Source organism: Nelumbo lutea, chromosome 5 (assembly GCF_056320005.1).
Source record: "Nelumbo lutea isolate HS-2025 chromosome 5, American lotus-T2T, whole genome shotgun sequence".
In the NCBI taxonomy this organism is placed as follows: Eukaryota; Viridiplantae; Streptophyta; class Magnoliopsida; order Proteales; family Nelumbonaceae; genus Nelumbo; species Nelumbo lutea.
In genome coordinates this window covers 22,246,031-22,267,990 of record NC_142688.1, presented here as the reverse complement: position 1 = coordinate 22,267,990, position 21,960 = coordinate 22,246,031, and the positions used below count along the sequence as shown (strand labels likewise).

The 21,960-nt window shown below is 36.4% G+C and overlaps 1 protein-coding gene across 3 annotated transcripts in view; it reads left to right on the top strand.

The window, feature by feature from the left end:
• Positions 1 to 694: 694 nt before the first annotated feature.
• LOC148850940 (uncharacterized) overlaps positions 695 to 21,960 on the top strand; it is a 40,738-nt gene continuing 19,472 nt past the window's right edge. For 2 of the 3 annotated variants that reach the window (XR_016099716.1, XR_016099715.1), the window contains exons 1-6: positions 957 to 1,791; positions 1,898 to 1,966; positions 2,073 to 2,180; positions 5,049 to 5,117; positions 15,159 to 15,296; positions 16,503 to 16,547. Coding sequence is in view for 1 of the 3 variants with exons in the window: in XM_088947065.1 (XP_088803191.1) it covers positions 1,414 to 1,791; positions 1,898 to 1,966; positions 2,073 to 2,180; positions 5,049 to 5,117; positions 15,159 to 15,296; positions 16,503 to 16,547 (807 nt within the window). In the remaining 2 variants the exon portion in view is untranslated. Of the gene's footprint in view, positions 1,792 to 1,897; positions 1,967 to 2,072; positions 2,181 to 5,048; positions 5,118 to 15,158; positions 15,297 to 16,502; positions 16,548 to 21,960 lie in introns of all 3 variants that reach the window. The other variant, XM_088947065.1, reaches the window with a different exon arrangement.

Here is a 21,960-nt window from a genome sequence, read left to right as displayed (position 1 = left end):
CCCGAATGGTTCATGGAGACTCTCAACACTTCAGCAACTCTTTCCACCTTCCAGCATTCAACATATCGTTGCAATACATCTAGAGCCAAGTCAGTCGGCTGAATTACTTACCTGGAAAAACAACTCTTTCGGTCATTACATAGTTAAGTCAACCTTTCATCTCTTCTCATCATTGGGTGCATCAAGCTGGACCACTCATTTCAAGTGGAAGCTAATCTGAACTCTCAAAATCCCATTTTCGTTCTAAGTCTTCCTTTGGAAGATCCTCTGGGATGGACTATTCACAAAAAGGAAGTGCTCCTGGTTGCTTGAATCGGATAAACTTTGTATATTCCGTAAGGATCATGTGGAGTCGACTCACGACCTCTACTTCCAATGCTCATTTATGCGGGCTGTTTGGTGTGGAGCTCAGATTGGCTTAAATCTTTCCACAATACCACAGATTCCCATTCACATCATCATCATCCAAGAATGGTATAATTCATTGTCTCAAAACCTAGGGAAACAACAAGCATTAATGAGCCTCAACAAATTTGCAATAATTATTTATTGCATATGGGAAGCTAGAAACAAATGGACTTTCGAGAATGTTAGGCAGGAGCCTTCACAAGTGGTAATTGTTACCCCAACACCAACACATGCAACACAATAACCTACTCACCTTATATATTGATGGTTCTTTCGATCCAGTTATGGGTCATGCAGGACATGGGTTCATCCTCCAACAGGCCAATGAACAATCCATCATGCAGAAGGCAGACCCTGTTAGGCCGTCACTAGCTATGATGCTGAAATACGAGCTCTGCTGAGAGGGTTCCAAGTGGCACTCTCAAGAGGAATATTGCATCTTTTGGTTTATACAGATAGCACAGCAGTAGCTTAATTTGCCAACAAAGATCAAGTAAATCACTGGATAGAGCAGCTGCATAGGAGCCATATAAGAAGATTAATATCCTCTTTTGAAACTATATGTTTTGTACATATACCTAAACACTACAACTAAGCAGCCCATCTTTTTGCTTATATATCCTGTAAGGGCCAGCTAAACGTATACCATAGCACCTCAGCTCCAAATCATGTTTTTCTATATGATATAATAGAAAGATTCTTCCTTGCACAAAAAAAAAAAAAAAGGAGACGCCCGTTTGAATTTGAGGGATTTGAGAGGAGCTCGACGTGGCCTTTTTTTCAAGTCGTGAATGCAGAAAAATTTCTGCATTATTGTGGGTGTAGAGTCTGTAAACTGTAGAGTTGCGAGTTCGATTACTAAACACTACGATGACAGTGTGGCTGGCTTTTTTTTGTTCAAGTTAGTACTTACAATAGAGGGAGAGAGCGCGGTGCAGTGCCCTCTACACTCTTACTGACCCGACTGTATCAACACCGCTGTCGGAGGTCGTGTCTTCAGTTATTATGGACCTGGACTTAGACGACCTAGGCATCGAGCGCCCCAATGGCTCAAGCCGGGCAGCTTCCAGAAAACCCTCAAGGTTCCTGCCCAAATCATCAAAGCCGAAGCTCCAACCGAAACCAGAACCAGTATCAGAATCAGAACCTACTGCGCTTCCTGTAAAGAAACAAGAAGATTCCCAGCCATCACTCGATGCCACTGTCAAGGCAGCCTTTGAACCCTCGCCACCGCCATCTGCTTCTTCGACTCTCAATTTTATGGCCAAAGAGGAGGTGGAGCCGAAGGCGGAGGTCCCCATGGAAGAAGACGGTGACGAAGATCGAGTTGTTCGCCAAATCGATGTCTTCTTTAATCCTTCTCCTCTTGATACCGATACTCAAGTAGGCCTCACAAATGCATACAGTCTCTACTTCCATACATCCGATTGGATTGACGTGTGGTTATGCCTTCTTACATTTTCCTTTTTTTTCTATATTTTACTTACAGTTGTATGTTCTTCAATACCCTCTTAGACCTTGCTGGCGTCCTTACGAACTGGATGAGAGATGTAAAGAGGTGTATATATAGATTTTTTATAAGCGATATTCACTTTGCCATTTGACATTGCTAGTTGTTTATGGTTTGTTTATTGGATATCTCATTAATGGATATTGCCATTCAGGTTAGAATAAAACCAAAATCTTCAGAAATTGAAGTTGATTTGCGCACTTATGATGGTGATAACTGTAACAATGATGATGCCGACAAGAATAGGAAAATGACAAAGCAGGTTTGTTGGTAAATCGTTGTCTTTGTTATTTCTTATAACCACGTTTGAATATTCTTTCGCCAATTGTTATTTGCATCTCTTCTTCTTTTTTATGTTTTTGCATATCTGGTGTCTAATCATATATTCATTTGCCCAAAGAGTTGAGCTACTAAATATCCAATTGAGTATAGAAGAAATCGGAGGTAGAGAAATCTAAAACAAGAAACAAATAACTATTGGGATAGAGTGAGCAAGTAAAAAAAGAAAATCCTGAATTTTGTATCCGTCAGAGTTCATCGGATATTTCCTCTGTTAAAATTGTTAATTTCACCTTTTTTTTTTTCACGTTGTAGAGCAGTTGTGCTCTGTTTTGTTCTTTATATTGCTCCATTGCTGTGATCAACTAGACCATTTTAGTTTTAGTAGTGATTGAATCAATGACCAGTGGGACAGAGTGAGCTCACTTTTGGAAGTTAAAACTTAAAACCTTATGGAGCTTCTGTCCTAGTCTCACGTGATTAATTGCAGGAGCACATCTTTACATAAAATCACCCTTCAACTGAGGGGGAACTGCTCCCATCTATAGTGCAGCAAAAACAGATCATCATAGGACATAGAAAAATAAATAATACTAGAAGGCTATAAATTAGATGGATGTTTAAAATTTTATAATTTTGGTAAATTGTCTGCTATATAAAAGTTTTTTTTTTAGGAAAAAGGTAAAGTATTGTATTACTCAAAAAACAAACCAAATCTGCACAACAAGGAGCTGTACAGTGCCCAAAGATATCTGTACATCTTCTAATTTGTATATTCTGTGTGCATAGATACAAAATGTGCTCCAGAATAAAAAAAGGAGCTATAAGGCCTATTCATGAACAAATTGTGTGTTCCTATCCATGAATACAACTTACCCTAAAATCCTTTCAGTAAATTCATTTCTGTAATGAACTTGTTTTTCAAAGAGTCTTTTGTTCTTTCCGTTCAATTTGGCCAAACCAATAAAGCTGGTCCTGCTCCCCAAATAACCTTGCTTTCTTTAGAAAAACCTTTCAGCTGCCAACTCCTTAGAACTGCCAATAAATTTTCGTGAAAAAAGCAATGAACTTCAAACAGCCCCAAAAGTCTTGCGCAAAGGTTTCTTGCAACTTTGCAGTGAATTAGCAAATGCTTCGAATCCTCTGAAGCTCCCCCACACATTACACACCTGCCAGGCAGCAATTCAGACCTTTCTTAGCCAAAACATCCGCTGTCTATCCAGCACTGCCACCAATAATAAAAAAGCAGCTTTTGGAGGAGTTGCAGTATTTCCACACTTTGGCTGCAGGGAAGTCCATCATCTTACCTCTATGAGCTTACTGTAGAAAGATTTAACTGTGAAATTGCCTTCTTTATCCAATATCCAGCATCTCCATATACTATCAGGTGTGATGGCAGAGATTTGCTGCATCAACTCCATCCACATCTCAACCTCCCAGTCATTTAAATTCCTTCTAAACATAGGGCACCAAACTACTGAACCTCCTACCCAAGAGAAGGCCTCAGCAACCAGACACTCTTTGTTCTGTGCTATCTCAAGGAGGATAGGCAAGCTTCTTTAAGTGGATGATCACCACACCAAGAATCAGACCAGAATTTAATTCTAGTGCCATCTCCCAGTGTATACTTGATTCATTTTCTAAATTCCACCCTCCCCAAACAGCACACCCATAGGGCAGCTTGTCTCTCTCTGTTACCAGCCTAAATCCCTTTCACCATATTTGGCTAAAATTATCCTTCTCCATAAAGCATTGGGTTGCTCATTCCATCTTCACAGCCACATGGCAAGACAAGCCACATTAAACTTCCTAATCTTCCTCACTCCAAAACCATATGCTTTCTCTGGACTACACACTTTGCTACACTTAACTAGATGCAATTTAAAATCCGTCTTCCATCCTTCCCATAGAAAACCTCACATTTTCTTTTCAATTGCCTAGCTGAAATGAAGAGCAGTGATAGTAGGTAAGTATTGGAAAAAAAAAAAAACAATGATAGTAGGTAAGTGGGAAGGGAGTAAAGAACACTCTTTATCAACACCAACTTCCCACCTTTTTACAAATATCTCCCTTTCCAAGATTCCAACCACAAATATCTCTCCACCCTTTCCACAATCGCTCCCAAATCTTATTTGCATTGCATTCTCCCCAAAGGGCATACCCAGGTACCTTGTGGGCGGCTTATATTGATAGATGTAACAAACCACTTAGCATTTGCAAGGATCTTAGATCTTTTATAGTGGATTGGGCTTTGTTGAATAATGATTTCAAAGATAAAAAAAGGGATTTTGAAGTCAAGTGGGAGTTTTGATCTTTTTATAGGACACATAGTACTGATACATAAAAGGAACTGTGCAGACCTATCCAAACTTGATCAAACTCTGACAAGAGGTGTTCATTATGTGCCATTGGCCTGTTGGTCAGAACTGACTCAACTAGTCCTGAAAATACAAGAACTAGTAACGTCATAACTCTCTATAGCATAGTTTATTCCCCGGAAATTTAACTACTTTTATTAGTAACTGTTGAATTATGGTGTGGCACAAGGATAGCTGATTGATTTTAGTCTCTTATTTAATCAGCAACGATTTGTTTGGTTTGAGATTTGGCCACCTCCTTTTGGCTCTGGTTTATGCTACTCAAATTACTCTGCATCAACAAGAATGACATAATGTTATATAGTTTATATATATATATATATATTTATATATATATATATTTATTTCATGATTAATTGATCTTCACATAACATAGCATGATCTACTCAAATTACTCTGCATCAACATATTATCTTCACATAACATAATATGATATCTCTTTTTTTTTTTTTAAATCATTTCTCTTTGTGTAGACTTTGTCATCTCTGTGGAAGCCACCTAACACCACTGGCTATGCTGTTGGGGTTCTGATTGGCAACAAGGTATGCTAATGTATGTTGCTATCTTTATTCTTGTAGGCCATAGGTAGGACTATGGAGCTATTGTCCTTTTCTTTTTGGATTTAGCTTGCTACATTGTTATAAATGTAGGAAGACACTGAAAATCTGAATAATCATATAAAATATAAGATGCTGTTTCTTGAAGTTGAGCAATTGCCTGTCAAAAAATTACCTTGTGCTACTGGATGTCCATCACTGTTTTAAAAGGCGTGGGGCCCCTCTATCCCCTTACATTTTTGTCCTTTGTGCTGAGGCTCTAACCAAAAAGCTGGAGTTAGAGGCTTCTAAGGGTGAGAAGTTGATAGGTTGTAAAGCCTCCAGATGAGGCCCCACTATTCCCATTATCTAATTTGTTGATGATGCCAAGACTTCAATTAATGTATGTCAGAATATCAAGGATATTCTTGATAAATTTGCCTTTGCCTCTAGTGAACTTCCCAAATTTTCAAAATCGGCTATGACCTTTTCTAAGAATATTCCAAAGAGACATCAAAAAATCATGTAAAAAAATTCTTAAAATCCCCCTTGAGTCTAAAAACAAAATTTATCTTGGGGCTCCTATTATTGATGGGAGGGTATCAAAGGAGGTTTTTAAATTCCTCAGTGATAAAATGACTAAAGAAGCTCATGGGATTTTGTCACCATCTCCAGGTTGTGTTTTTAAATTCTGTTGTAAGTATATCATATGAAGGTAAAATCTTCCACTTCTAGAGGGGGTAATCCTCAATGGAAGTGTTGTGAATCCGGTAAGGGATATTCACGATAGACTCAAGGTTTTCAATAGAAGTTTAGTTGGGCGTTTTGTGAACTCTGACCTAGATGTAGAGGGTGTTGGTGAATGGGCGGAGGCTGTTTGGCGCCCAAGGAAGCCGTTCCAGGTTAGGAAGTTGAACGTCAGATTCTTTCTATTCAATTTCAATAGTGAAGCGAAGGCAAGTGATATTTTAAGGAAGGAACAACACCAAGTTCGATCCCCGGAGCTTAGAATTGGGCGATGGAATCCCCTAGTTGGTGCATTAAGAGATTTGGGTCCTATAAGTCTAATTTGGATAAATAATTTTGGAATCCTCCTACACGCTTGGTGTTTCCAAACTTTTAAAGTAGTGGGGGATGCATGTGGAAGATTCAGATTCATGGATTCTTGAACGATATACTGTAGGAGTCTGGCTGCTGCTTGTATCCTAGTTGAAGTCGACGAAATTCATTTGGTTCCTTCTTCTCTTGTCCTTCATTTTGTTGGAGAATGTTATGATTTAAGAATTGGAGTACAAGGCTCATATCCAATGAGATGGGTTGAAGATCTAGGTTCCAACTGGGAGGAGTTGAGCAACTATCCTCTGTCATCTAATGCAAACTGCGGGAAGATGAATAAACCACTCTATAGAAGGCTGGAGGTTAAAGATAGGGGCATTGTTGGAATTAATGATAATGTTTATCAAAGTTCGAGGGTTTGTAATAATGATGAGGATAGGATAACCTCAAGACATAAACTAATCAATGGGGCCCATCTGCTTGGGTTTGAGAGCTGTATTAAAGTGGAGGCCTTTCTCGATGACAAAGGAGACGGTGAGGCAGAGGTCATACTGAAGGAACACGTGGAGGTCCAGAAAGAGGAGACAGTGGAGCAGGGTACAAGATCGAGGAAGTTTCCATTAATAGGTAAAGTAAGGGAGGCGTGGGAGGGAAAGGGGCCCGAAACCTCAAATGGGACCCACACTTTGAATTTCTTAAGAAAGAATCCTTTGAATCAAAATGGAGCCTCTCGCTTAAAGGTTAATAGAAAGTCCTTTTGGAGCTTCAAAAGCCAAAAACAAAGGAAGTTGAAGAACAAAAAGTGAGCAATAAGCAAATAGAGAAGAAAGAGAATTGGATTTGGGGGATTTTTAGGCACGACTCAAATGGAAAAAAAGAGTGCTTCGAACAAAACTCAGGCGAATGATAAAGAAGAGGCTTTACAATTTGATTCAAATGTTGGACGCGCTTTGGCCTGCTGTGATCGCATGGTGGAAGATGTGGTGGCAAATGATAAAGAAGAGGCTCAAAGTTTTAATTTGAATGTTGGTTGCGCCTTGGCCTACTGCGATCGCATGGTGGAAGATGTGGTGGCAGATTAAAGTAGGGGAAGATACGGGGTCTGAAGTTGTATATGTACAGATTGGCAAATGTAATTCTAGTAAGCAACTTGATAAGACTGTTAGGATAGTATGTGAGGAAGTGGAGGATGGTTTGGGGGGAGGAAGGGGAAGCTGTGAAGGGGAGAGAGGATGGAGAGGAGGGAAGAGTGATGGAAGGAGAAGAAGGGAGTTAGTTGATAGTGCAATTTGCAAGGACAGTAACCAGTTAGGAAGATCAAATGCTGATCCTTCTATTTCTGAAGAGGTGTTGTTTGGCAGATTAGGGGTGGACCTAGGCTGAAGAAGAATCGAAGATGAGATTGTAGATGGGAGGGCTACTGAGGCAGGTGGCAGTGAGAGGTGTTGTGACGAGATTCTCACAAGTGACAACTTGTGTTTCGAAGAGGTGAAGGTTGGAAGATGGGCGTCGATCTGGGTCGGAGGAGCAAGGCTGATGAAAAGAATGTGGAGACAGATCTTGGGGTAACTAGCAAGAAAGTACGGACTTCAAGAAATCCTCATGTTGTTCATGTGACAATCTTTTTCTCGGTTGAAGCTTGGTCTAGGGGGGCTGGACCTACAAAAAGTTTTAAATGGGTTTACAAAAGAAAAGGATCGAGAGGCATTTCTCCATCCGAATCTGGTCCTTGTGAAACAATGATTCAAGATCAATCTCTGTTTCCCCAACTGGGTAAGGTGCATCAAGACAAGAAAGATAGTGTTGAAGGATCCGAAGGTGACGTGGACTCAATGGCGAAAAAGAACGAAGCTTTGGCTCTTCAGAAGTTAGTGGAGAAAGAAGTTGAGATTGGTAAAACCCTTGGCTTATTTTTTGGGGGAGGTGAGGAGTTTGCTATGAAGGCCTTTGAGGAGTTCGAGAGAAAGAGGAAGGAAGAGAGCTTGAAGAAAGTAACAATTGGGGAAGGAAGAAAGAAGTGGGATGAGGATGTCGATAGGCAGGATGGAGTGTGGGAGGACGAGGAATAAGGAGATGTTGTCAGGGTTCTGCAATTCAAGGGGCTAGATGAAGGAGTCCAAAAGTGTGCTTTTTGTTTTTGTGTTGTTTGGATCTAATGGTATCAAAGGTAGTGAATCTGTGTTAGTGTCTGCATGTCTCTCCTTTGAGAGAAGCTATTTATTTATTTTTTCCATTTTTTGCATTTCTTCCTATTTTCAAAATTTTAATTAATGTAAGTTATAATTTAAATTATATTTTAAATATTATTTAAATTATATTTGAAACTGTAAGTAATATAATTACATTTTTAAACAGTAATTGAAAGTAATTATATTTAAATTATTTATTTAAATATACTTTAAGCTATAAATAGCAGAAAAATACATTTAATGAACAGAAACTATCGAAGAAAATAATAAAAAATGGATTAACATGATTTTCAATAAATATGATAATTTACTAAAAATAAAAAATATAACCATTAAAATTACTTTTTAAGAGAAGCTATTTATCTATGTTCTCATTTTTTTTTTGCATTTTTCCTATTTTCTTTTGTTTTAAATTGCTTATCTTGATTAGATTAATAAAGCTGCACACTATTAGAGAGAATGACCTTTGGGTTTTCCAAGGCCTCTTATTTTAATGCATGTTATTAATACATTTCAAAAAGACATTTAAGAGAGAGAGAGGGAGTAGTAATAATAATTACTGTATTTTAAAATGTACAATATTAATAAAATTACAATATTTATAATAACTAACAATATTTATAATAATTATAGTATTTTTTAAATAATTATCAGTATTTATTCAAAAGCAATATTAAATAACATATTTATTAATTAATATAATGTAAATTATAATTTATTAAAAAGCAATATTAACAATTATAGGAAATGTGGGTCAGTAGAGTTATTGATTATGATAGGAAAGTTTGGAACGAAGATCTCATTAGGTCTATGACCCCCATACACATTTGGCAGCGTATTAAGATGATTTTAATCCCATATGTGCAATTGGAGGATAAGATTGTTTGGAAATTTTTGCCAAATGGAAATGCTCAGTAAGCTCTGCTTACGATGAGGAATGTAGATTCAATGGTGGGATGGAAATGTCTGGTAATATGCCAAAATGTATTTGGAAGCTTTTTGTCCCACCAAAAATAAAAGTTTTTCTCTACCTCCTCTTTAATAACAAGCTACTCACAAAAGATAAACTTATAGCTCGTGGTTTTAACATTAATCCAGATTGTAATCATTGTGGAGAGGAGTGTGTTGATCATATTTTCATCAAGTGTGATCTCACAAATCAGATACGGAGTTGTGTTAATTTGTGTCTCCCTATTCCTTATTCTAGTGATTCTTCGGTTAATCTATGGTGGGCTAGAATTTTGAAGAATATGACTTCGTTTAATGACGTATTTTACAGAAAAAAAAATAGTGATCATTCTCTGGTTCATATGGAAAAACAGAAATGATGAATGTTTTAATAACAAATCGGACCATCCTTGGGTCATAATTGATAAATCCTTAGGTTTTTGGTTTGAGTTAAAGAATAACTCTATTGCGTCGAGTTGATGGCCGGTGTGCTATTGAATGTATTGTCAGAAATCATCAGGGCTCTGTTCTTGATACCAAGGCTTATAGTATTGGCAATTCTTCGATAAATCTTATTGAAGCCTAGACGGCTTGGGAAGTGATCAACATTGGTACTAATTACAGGGAATCCCGAATTATCACTGAAGGAGACTCGAATTTTATGATTGACTGTCTCAGAGGAAAGGTGAAGCCCTTATGGAGATTGGAAAGCATCATCACCAAAACAAGTGTCTTTGTTTTTGTGCCAGGTCCAACTTGAACATCATCTTTAGGCATGCGTATCGTTAGGTGAATCAAGCCGCTGATTGGCTGGCTCGTAGCGCTTTAGCTAGTTCTTTGGTCAATTCTGGTTGTATTCCTTTTGATCTTAGGTTTATTTGTTATTCTGATATGTGGGGAATAGCTACCCCCGTCTTGTAGCTCCTCTATGTTCTTATAAAAAAAAAGCATGGGAGAACTCCTCCAAGTGAGGCGCCCCCAAAACGCCCTGAGGTGTATGCCAGATGTGTCGATACCTCTGAGGCATATGCCTCAGGTGCTATAGGTGTATGCCTCATGCGCCTCACACACACCTCATACAAAAAGATAGAAACAAAAAGAAAAAAAGAAAGCAAAAAGAAAGGAAAGGAAAGGAAAAGAAAAATAAAGAAAGAAAGAGAAAGAGAAAAGAGAAAAGAAAGCTTGGTTACTAATATTCAGGAGGAGGTAGGGAAACAAGAGCGATGGAGAGAGAGGGTAGCTTTATTCATGCTAATGCTTAGGGAAAGAAAATCAGAGTTGAGGCCAAGACATACTTCCTAGAAGAGGTGAAAACCAGAAATGGAGCTGTGTTGAAACTCAATGAACAAACGAAGGCGATGGTGTTGTTGAATGGGCAAGCCCCATTGTGGTTCAAAGGCTTTCTAGAAGGAGCTATCCACTCACAGAGGCAGATTAATTGGAAAGTTTCTTACAAGGAGGGAGATACCACCTACTGGCGCAAATTTTAGAGGAAAGGGGTTAATTTTTTGAGGAAACTTAAGGGTGTAAAAGAGAAAATAAAGGCGTAGAACAAGGACACTTATGGTAAAGTGGAGGAGATCAAGGAGGGACTTGTTTCAAGGATTGCGGAGTTAGATATGAAAGAAGCTCTTAGAACTATGAGTAGTAAGGAAAGAGAGGAAAGGTGGAAATTAAAATGTGAGTTAGGAGTCCTTAGGAAGGAAGAGATTTCTTGGAGGCAAAAATCTAGATGCAAATTGCTGATGGAGGGGGATGGAAATACAATTTTTTTTTTTTTTTTTTCACTCCTTAGCTAATGGGAGAAGAAGGAAATATCAAATTGTGAGGCTAGAAGTGGATGGACATGAGATAACCAGGGAGGAGGAGATCATCAAGGTTTTTGTGGATCATTTTAAAAGGATTTTCCATAGTCAAGGGGAGAGAAGCCATTTCCCCCTAGACATACAGTGGACTAGAGTGCTTGAAGCTTTGGTGACAGACTTAGAAAGGGAGTTTTCTCTAGAAGAAATAAAAGAGGAAGTTTGGTGGCAAATGAATGTGTATCCAAGAAGAGGAAGAGGAGAGGGAGAGGCGTAGTGTGCAAGTTGGATTTAGAGAAGGCTTATGACTTTGTGGACTAGAAATTGTGGGGAGAATCAGGATAGGGCAGCGGTGGAGGATGTGGATGAAGGGATGCCTTAGTTCAGTGCAATACTCAATCGTGACCAATGGTGTGGCTAGAGACTATTTTCCAGCGAAAAGAGGATTGAGACAAGGGGATTCCCTTTCGCCCTTTCTGTTCACTTTAATTGCTGATGTCCTAAGTAGGATGATTTTGGAGGCCGATCAGAGAAACCTAATTAGAGGATGGAGAGTAGGAAGACTTGAGGTGGCAGTCACACATTTGCAATTTGTAGACAACATCATTTTATTCTCTGAGGGAGGTAATTAGGAGAGCATAAGAAATTTGTGTGAGCTCATAACTTCTTTTGAATCACTCCCCAAATTGAAGGTAAATTAGGGAAAAATTTGTATAGCAGGGATTAACTTGGAAGATGAAAGTTTGAGAGAGTTAGTCGGGATTTTGGGGTGTGAAGTTAAAAAAATGGCCATTGGAGTACTTAGGGTTACCATTGGGAGGGAATCCAAGACCAGAAGACTTCTGGAAACCAGTGGTGGAGAGGTTTACAAGGAAGTAGGCACTTTGGAGGAGGAACTATTTATCAATAGGTGGGAGAATAACCCTGATTAGAGCAACTTTAGCAAACCTACCATTCTATTTCCTTTCAACTTTTAGAATCCCAGCTAAAATGGCAAGACATCTAGAAAAACTTATGAGAGATTTTCTTTGGGAACCTAGGGAGGAGAAGAGGGATCATCTAGTTAAGTGGGAACAAGTTAGCAAAAGAAAGGAAAAGGGAGACCTAGGACTAGGGAATTAGTTCATAGGAATACTTCCTTGTTAGGGAAATAGCTTTGGAAGTTTCCATTGGAAAGAGACAGGTTGTGGCATAAGGTGATAGAAAGCATTCACGAGCTGATGAACAAAAGATGGGATGCAAAGTTAGCCCCCTCATCTTCCTCGAGCTCTCCATGGAAAGCAATACAAGAGGTGTATCCTATCTTTCTTAACTCCATCAGATTTGATGTGGGTAGTGCATCTAGGGTGCTTTTTTGGGAAGATCTTTTGCTGGGTGATACTCCTTTTTGTTCCCTATTCACTGGTCTTTATTCAATCTCTAACTACAAGTTAAAACCCATCTCAAAATTTGTCACCTTTTCTCACTCTGGATTGAGTTGGGATTTTGGCTTCAGAAGAGGTTTGAGGGATAATGAGTGTGAGTCTCTTATTTGCTTGCTTGATACTCTCAAGTTAGTTTTCTTCGTACAATCTTTGGAGGACACTAGAGCATGGTCTGCTTCTTCTGATGGCACCTTCACATGTGCTTCTTTCTTCAATACCATTGTTCAAACTCCTGTTGGGGGTGATAATTTCCTGGTGAAGGAGATTTGGAGCAAGCCCATTCCACAAAAAATTCAATCTCTGTGTTGGGAGGTGTTTCTTGGGAAGGTAAATACTTGTGACACGCTTCAAAAAAGGAGGCCAAATAAATACCTCTCCCCTCATATGTGCATTCTTTGCTCTACAGATGGTGAATCCTTACCCCATTTATTGATCCATTGCCCTTTTGTGCTTTTTTTTTGGAAATCTCTTTGCTCTCTCTTTGGTTGTAGATGGAGTGCTCCCCAGGATGTAGTAAGCCTCTTCGATCCAATCTTTCTAAGCAAGTCAACAAAAAGAGGAAGGGTGATGTGGAAATCACCAAGAGCAGCGGTAATATGGGAGGAAATGAACGCAAGATTATTCAATGAGAAGCATAGGCAAAAAGAGGCTATTGTGGAGGCCATAAAGATAAAAGTTGCACACTGGGTGAAATCACTCCGTCTCTTTCAAAATTTCTTAATTATTACTGATATAGTAAGAGCCTGGAAAGAAGTGGCACACAGCTGAGAAGAAGGAAAGAAAAGTGATGGAGTGGAAGCCCCCAGGTCCCAATAAGTTAAACCTGAACTTTGATGGAAGCTCTATAGGAAACCCGGGTATGGCAGACATTGGTGGTGTAATCAGAGATTCCTCAAGCAAGGTGTTGGCTATGTACTCGGGAACCCTAGGGGAAGGTGACTCTTTTAAAGCTCAATTGTTAGCTCTGCTTCAAGGGCTAAAGATTGCCAAGCATGCTGATCTTAAGAACTTGGAGATGGAAGGGGACTCAAAAACAGTAATATCTTGGACCAATTCAAGTAGTAATGTTCCGTGGTGCTACAGGATCCGTTTAGGGAGATAATAAGCATAGCAAGGGAACTTAATGTCTCGTTCACATGGGTTAGGAGAACTGCAAATGAAATGACTGATTCTTTAGCTAAACAAAGAGTTCAAAGGCAAGAACTTTTTTGCGCTTTATTGTAAAATTTTCTGTTGAAATGTCTGTGTTCTATATGCTGTAACTCTGTATTTATTCTCTTAATTGAATAAAATCATCATCTTGCTGATAAAAAAAAAGGGCCAGGGGCTCTTTATCTTCGTTCTTCTTAATATAAAAGATTTTTATTAAAAATAAAGAAAAATGAGATCCTCCTCTTCTCCATCCTCTTAAGGAGGCTTATGCCTCTTATGTTCTGAACTACACCTCACACCTCTAGGTAGTGGAATGCCTTGTGTCATGCCTCCACATTGTAAAACATTGATGTCCACTACTTTGGTCCTACTGAGTTTATAATACCCAGTTCTTTGGTTCCAGTTATCCTGCTAAGTGCTAACACTGATGTCCTTTGCCCCACATCTCCTCCAACTTCCTTTCCCAGTTATAAGTTTATTTATAAGGTATTTATTATTATAAGTTTATTTATTCTTAATTATAAGGTATTATTATAATTTCTCCATGTCCTAGACACCAGATACCCTTGGATGATTAGACTACTAAAAGTGGAGCTGAAAGCTTTTCTGAGTGACACTGAAATTTTTAAAGACCATGCGTATCAACGAACTACAAACGGTCACCTTGTGTGTCTGGGTCAATGCTTAGTACAAGAGAAACAAATTGTATTTTTATGTTTCGTGTTATTTCAATTCTTAATTTCTTATTCATTACTGCAGAATAAATGGGAAAAAACTGGGGCATATAGAGGAGGAAGGTGAGAGCTGATAGGTGTTGAATATTCAGACCTTGAATTTTGCACATGGGGAGGTTTGGGAAATAAGATAAGAGATGTATGTGGCATATAACATATCCTAAATTTATATTTCATTTGTGTATATCTGCACTAATGATTAATTATGGACATTGTTGACGTCATGTGCTTGACCCAAATGACCCAATGGTTGAACCTGTTTTAACTTGCAAAAGCTCCATTCGCTGGTTTGATATTTGGTTAGTTTTCTTTTTCAAATTGAATATTTCCAATATAATACACATTTTACTTTTTTTTTTTGCAAATTTATCTATTTGCAATTAGTGATCTTTTGTTCTTTATCCGCCTTAGTTTTAACCTATGATGCCATTGTGTTCTTCTTGCAAACAGAAAAATTATGTTAATTTCTGGGGTTATGGTTGCTTGGTGCCATGATTCTGTTATTTCATGTTGCATGTGTTAGAGTAATTTCCCTATGATACTCATAAATCTGCAAAATTTCCACCTCTATTTTTTTATCATTCTTATAGTCATATATAGATACACAAAAGATACATGCAGTACAAAGTGAAATTATTCGAACTACAAAAAGTTATTTTATCATTGAATACATTGAACCAATCATTTTGTGATGTTTGTTTGTTCTAAGCATTGTAAAAGTTTTCCCCCTCCTATGTTGCAGTTACACTTGAATCCTGTTCATGCAGTTGTACAGCTTCGACCGTCAATGGAACACCTTAAGTCTAGTAATCTAAAGAAGAGTAATATTATTCCAGATGAAATAAATGAGGAAAAACCAGCAGGACCATCAAAGAAGCAGGTAAACACTTTCTTACTTTGCTGACCATATTGAAATTGCTGTCTGTGGTTTATTGGCAGGTAAACACTTATATGTGGTTTGTAGATTCTTTTTTCTCCCCACCAAAAAAGACGGGGCAATTACTATGGAAATGCACTAGGGATGCCATAATTTGGTCAGTTTGGGAGGAGAGAATTACAAGAATTTTCAATCCACCCACCCAAACAAGAGAAGTGCTGATTGAAAACATCACAATAAAGGTGGTGCATTGGGCCAAAACTCGTTCTATCTTGATACCCTTTTCGGTGGATGATAATGACATGATGAGAGGCTGGCAATGTAATACTTCTTCATCTACAACTAACAGTATGGCTTATCCAAAATGGGCACCTTCCACCAAAAAACAGCCTCAAACTGACTTTTGATAGGTGCAGTTTGGGAAATCCAGTGCAAGCAGGCATAGGGAATGTGTTTGGCATATTAGCAATTTTGTATTCAGGACCTTTTTGTCATAGGAACTCAATAAGAGCAGAATTACTGGCTGTACTCCAAGGTCTAAGCATATGAAAAGATCTCAACTACAAAAGTGTGTAAGTAGAGGAGTATTCAAAGATTATTGTGGGGTGCAAGGGCCATTGCAATATAGACATTCTGAGAGATCATATATCTGGCTAGGAATTTGGAAGCTAGATTCACTTGGGTTTAACTGTTTAAGAGATCATGTAATACTGTGGCAGATAATTTGGCTAAACAAGGAGTTAACAAAACACATCCATTACTGGGGTTTAATAATCCCTAGAGATAATGATACCATTGTAACTTAAGAAATAGGGGAAGAAAAAGGCATATGGGGTGGGTAGCAGATCTAACCTATATTGGGACGTTTGGCAATTTCATTGCATATATTTATCATATATTCCTTCTTCATAAATAAAAAAAGAAGCCTCTGTCTGCTACCAACATTTCTTTTCTGTTTTTTCAGTCAACTATGATTCTAACCAGTACTACTATTTGCTATACAGGTCCATATTGCAAAGAAAAACCAACAGAAATTAGTTGTTAGGAATGCTAACCAGAAGCTATTGATTTTTTTTTTCATTATAAAATAAGAAGTTTCTCCATAATGTTTTTTTGCCTACGATTTTTTTTTGATAAATTTTTACCTAAGATTTTTTTAATCAAAAGTTCATCTATATTCTTTACACTTTTTTCCCTTTCTCTGTGCAGGGTAAGCTTTTAGGGTCACCAGATGAGCAAAACAAAGATGATGAGGTAAGACATCGTCATCATAATGAAAAGTTGTATGGAAATCAGCAAAACCATTTGCTTCTTGGAGTGAGAATTATGAACTTAAAGAATACCAGTTGTCTGTGTTGTAAAACATAGTTCACTTATGCATTTCAAGTATCACATTCTGAATAGCCATCTATAAAGGGGTTTTAATCAGGTTCAAAAAGAAGCTGACTACGGTTCACATGTGTCATGTTTCTCCTTTATCAGGCAGTGCTAAGTGGGATGCTTCTTCAAGTTAATTTTTTATACTACCAGAACTATCCCATTCTGTATTTACAGGGATATGTCTCGTTTGATCCTAAACTTGACTGCTAGTTTAATACCCCTTTCATCAAACAAACACATGAAGTAAGAAAGAAAATGAAAAAAATGGGCGTAGCTAATTTTGAGTAAGCAAAGAAAAAAGGATGTAGCTTTAAAGGGGTTTGTCTGGCTGCTGATGGGGTTCATATTGGAGGGATGTACTCTGCAAATTTTCATAAGTTTCTTTCTTGTATTGTGTGATTTGTTAGTGTATTTGTGTATAATTATTTGGTTTGTTTTGCTTTGTTTTTATGTTGTCTTCAAGATCCATACTGCCTTTATTACTTTTGTTTTGTTTTTCTTTTCCTTTCACAGCTCTCTATTTATGTATATACCCTGCATTATTATAATATGGTAATTAATATTAGTATTATTGTTATTGTCATTATTGTTGTCATCATTGTTGTCATCATTGTTTGTTGTTATATGAGTGCACATCTAAAACTGCATATTGACGCAGGAGCCAGAGCCAAAATTGGAAATTTCTGAATTATTTAAAAGTCGCTGGCTAAGTTGTTTAGGAATTCTTGAGTTTTCTTATGGTTGTAAAAACTTTGTAATTTTTTCCTGGTTCCAGTAGGTCTGGCCACCCCTAAAGTGTCTATGTGCATGTTTGTATGTGTGTGTGAAGTCAAAACTCAAAACATGGATTTTTTTTTTAATCAGCAAACATGGAGATAGGTATTGGAATGCTATTGAAGTTATTTTTCTGTATATGCTTGTGCTGAGTGATACCCATGCCTTAGAGTGATTTTAGGTATTGGAATGCTATTGCGGTGATTTTTTCTGTATATTTTGCTTTTTATTATTAATCGGATTCATATTGCAAAATCTAAATCTGATTACACAAACACCATTGAGTCGTGAAGTTTTAATTATCATTGATAGGTCTACTTACTTCGTTAGATTCTTCTATTTATAACATTTTATCTATTGGTGTTTTTTTTTTTTCTATTCATTTATAAAAAAGTGTAAGATTTAAATAGAGGGAATTAAATGAGGTCAAAAGTAGTAGTTCAATTTACAATTTAAACGTCACAATTAAATAGAGATTGAATTCAAAAATGAGTATTTTAATCAAAAGAAAGTTCCATAGTCTTATTTATATTTTAATAGCAGTGTAAATATAGAATTATAGATGTTTTCAAATTTTCTATAATTTTTATATTTTTGTGTATAAATAATTCTGACGTCACACTTACTTTTTGTTTAATATGATAATTAATTAATTATATACATGTACTTGAATGTTTTTTTGTAACATTTATGCATTTTTATATTTTATTAATTTTTATTATTTATTTATGACATTAAATGTTCAAACATTTGACCAAAAAGTTGAACTATTGATCTTTGCCAAATAGTAAATGAATTTCATTTTTGGTCAGTGATAAAGTATGTATTTCATTTTCATTATCAATAAAAATAATTCTTTTTATTAGATTTATTTTTTTAATTTGATTAGTAAAAGTATCATAAATGTCTTATTTTTTCCCATTTTTGTAATTGTATTTATATATTTATTTCTATTTAAAAATTTTATTACCTAACTATGACTTCATAGGTTTATTAATTTGATTTGAATGGGTGAATTGCTTATTTGTTACTTGGATAAAGAATGTTTTTGTTTTTTAGTCAATTTTAAAATATATGGGTTTATATTGTTAAAAATATTGACATGGATCTATTTAGTACCATTTCTTAGTGAAAAATAACTTAAGTATAGGATTTATCAAGTGAAAATGGGAGTTAATACCTTTAAGTATAAGACTTAATGAAAGATGATTAAGTGAGGTGGAAAGTAATAGTTGAAGTTACATTTTCAACGCTTACAATTAGAGATGTAATAAATAGACAAATATGGACATTTTAGTAGCCATCAAAAGTTGACATTAAAGCTGTAATAAAATGACTTTCATACCCTTTATCAAACAAAGAAATATAGGGTTATTTAGTCCAAAAAACTTCCACTCTGCATCTCACTTTTATATATAGTATAGATCTTTTTTTTTGTTTATAAAAAAATGTAAGATTTAAATAGAGGGAATTGAATGAGGTGAAAAGCAGTAATTTAATTTACAATTTATACCTTATAATTAAGTAGGGACTAAATTCAAAAACGAGTATTTTAGTCAATGTTTTCAAAATTGGACCAAACCAGATGGTCGAACCATTTTGGTCCGAGAACTGTTCAAGTCACCAGTTCTATCTTTTGGCCCTGAACCGCTATTTTACAGAAAAAAAAACTATTGAAATGGTTAGGGAACTATTGACCCAGACACTTAACTATTAAAACGTTCGACCTAATTAACGGTTCTCGGGTTGGTTTCAAACCAATTCCAATTTTATATTTATTTATTTTAAAAATAGAAATTAGAAAATAAAAAAAAATGACAAGAAACTTTCATGTCTCAAAATATTGTTTGGTTATTCCCAATGGCCAAAAATTAGTTAGGGTTTTTAGTTATTCCATTTTGATTTTGATTTTTCTCATTTTTTCTTCTTTTTAGGTTGTAACTACAAAAAAATTGCAACTCCAATGACGAAGTTGAAAAATTTATGCAAGGGATGAGAGATCAAACATCAATCTTATATTAGAATTTGAGATACACCAACGAATCAAATGTTTTGGGATTTGAGAAACATTTAGAGAGATGAGAGAGATGTAAGAAGAGGGTAAGCGGTGTTGTTGTGATGGTTGAACCGTTGACTCAGAAACCAGAAGCCAAAGCAGTTCCGTTTTTGGGTCGGTTTTTAAAACATTGATTTTAGCCAAAAGAAAGTTCCACAATCATATTTATATTTTTAATAGTAGTGTAAATATAGAATTATAGATGTGTTTAATTTTTCTATATTTGTTTTATATTTTTATGTAAAAATAATTCCTATATGTCAAACATACTTTTTGTTTAATATGATAATTAATTAATATTATACATGTGCCTGGATGTTTTTTTTTGCAACATTTATGTATTTTTATATTTTATTAAATTTATTTGTTTATTTATGACATTAAATGTTGATACATTTAACCCAAAAGTTGAACTATTGATCTTTGCCAAATAGTAAAAGAATTTCATTTTTGGTTAGTTCTAAAGTATGTATTTCATTTTCATTATCAATAAAAATAATTCTTTTTATTACACTGGCTTTTTTAATTTCAATAATAAAAGTATCATAAATGTGTCTAATTTTTTTTTTACATTTTTGTAATTTTCTATATTTATTTCTATTTTAAAAATTTTAATACCTTACTTTGACTTCATAGGTTTATCAATTTGATTCGAATGGTTGAATTGCTTAGCCATCACTTGGATAAAGAATGCTTTTGTTTTTAAGCTAGTTTTAAAATATGAGTCTATATTGTTAAAAATATTGGCATAGATCTAATTAGTGTCATTTATTGGTGAAAAATAACTTAAATATAGGATTTAATAAGAGAGAATGGGAGTTAATACCTTTTAAGTATAAGACTTAATGGGAGGGAATAATTATGTAGAAAGTAATAATTGAAGTTACATTTTCAACCCTTACAATTATAGATGGATTAAATACACAAATATGGCTAGTATAGTAGCCATTAAAGCTATAATAAAATGACTTCTATACATTTTCTCAAACAAAGAAATAGAGGGTAATTTTAGTCCAAGAAAAGATTCACACTTTTATATATAGTATAGATATAATCTAATGAAAGGAGTGGGCAGAGAGTCACCACTAGTATGAGGAGGTTTAATGAGGTTGTAAATGCTTTGGAATTGAAGGAGATCATGATGTGACACAGTAAATTCACTTGGTCAAACTTGCAATCAAACCCAAGTAGGGGTGCAAGTCGGGCGGGTTGGGCTAGGTTTATGGTCAACCCAGGCCCGACCCTAAAATTTGGGCTTAAGGCTCGAGCTTTGCCCAAGCCCAAGGTCAAGCCTGATTTTCCCAACCCGAGCCCCACCTGCCTTATAGTTTGATGCACTTAGGTTGGGCTCAGGCCCGGGCCGGGCTCGGGTTGGTCAATGAACCCACTTTAAAATTATACATATATAAATGTATTTATGCAATATTTATGTATGTATGTAAATATGTATGCAAAATATCTATACAAAAGTTATATATACAAATATGTATGTATATATATGTAAATATGAATGCAACATTTACATATATACAAACAGGTTCTTAGGTAGCCCGGGCCCTGCCCAAAAAATAAAAAAGCCCGACTTATTGGGCCCAAGCCCAGCCCGAGGACCAATAATCCAAGCCCAACCCGTGTAAAATTCTAGGTTGGGCCGGTTCAGGCTTGGACTAGGCCCGCCCAAGTTGCACCCCTAAATCCAAGTTGTTCCAAGCTGGATACATTTTTGTTTTCAGTGGATTGGGGAGAGCATTGGGGGGAGTTAGTATCAAGGGCCTTGCCTAGAGTTATCTTCCATCACTAGCCAATTTTGATTTGCAAAGAAGAAATTCGAGGGAGAGGACTTGCCCCGTTCAGGTTTGAGAACATGTGGTTGAAACACCCAGGGTTTATAGAGAAAGTCAAGGATTGGTGGACAGAGTACAATCCGGATGTCATTTGGGAGGGTATGAAATTCCATAGGAAGGGGAAGGGGAAGGGGAAGGAAACTTTGAGGAATATGATTGGGTTGAAAGATGGACACTAAGAAAGCAATTGGAGGACATTCTGGTTAAAGAAGAAATCAGTTGGAGACAGAAGCCAAGATGTTTGTGGTTAAAGGAAGGATAGATGGAGATAGAAATACAAAAGTTTTGCATGCAATGGCAAATGCTAGGAGAAATAGGAATTGTGTATCTCCAAACTTGAGGTGAATGGAGAATCTCTTACTCAACATAGGGAAATAGCTAGGGCCTTTGTGGATCACTTCAAATCTATTTTCAGATGACCCTGTCTAGAAAGATTGGAATGGCCAAGGATTTCGGAAGACTCCAAGGTGTGGCTGGAATGACGTTTTAATTTGGAAGAAATTAAGGAAGCAATTTTGTCTATGGATAAAGCTAAGGCTATGGAGCTTGATGGGTTTACGATGGCCTTCTACCAGGATTGTTCGGAGATCTTAAAGATGGATATTTTGAAGGT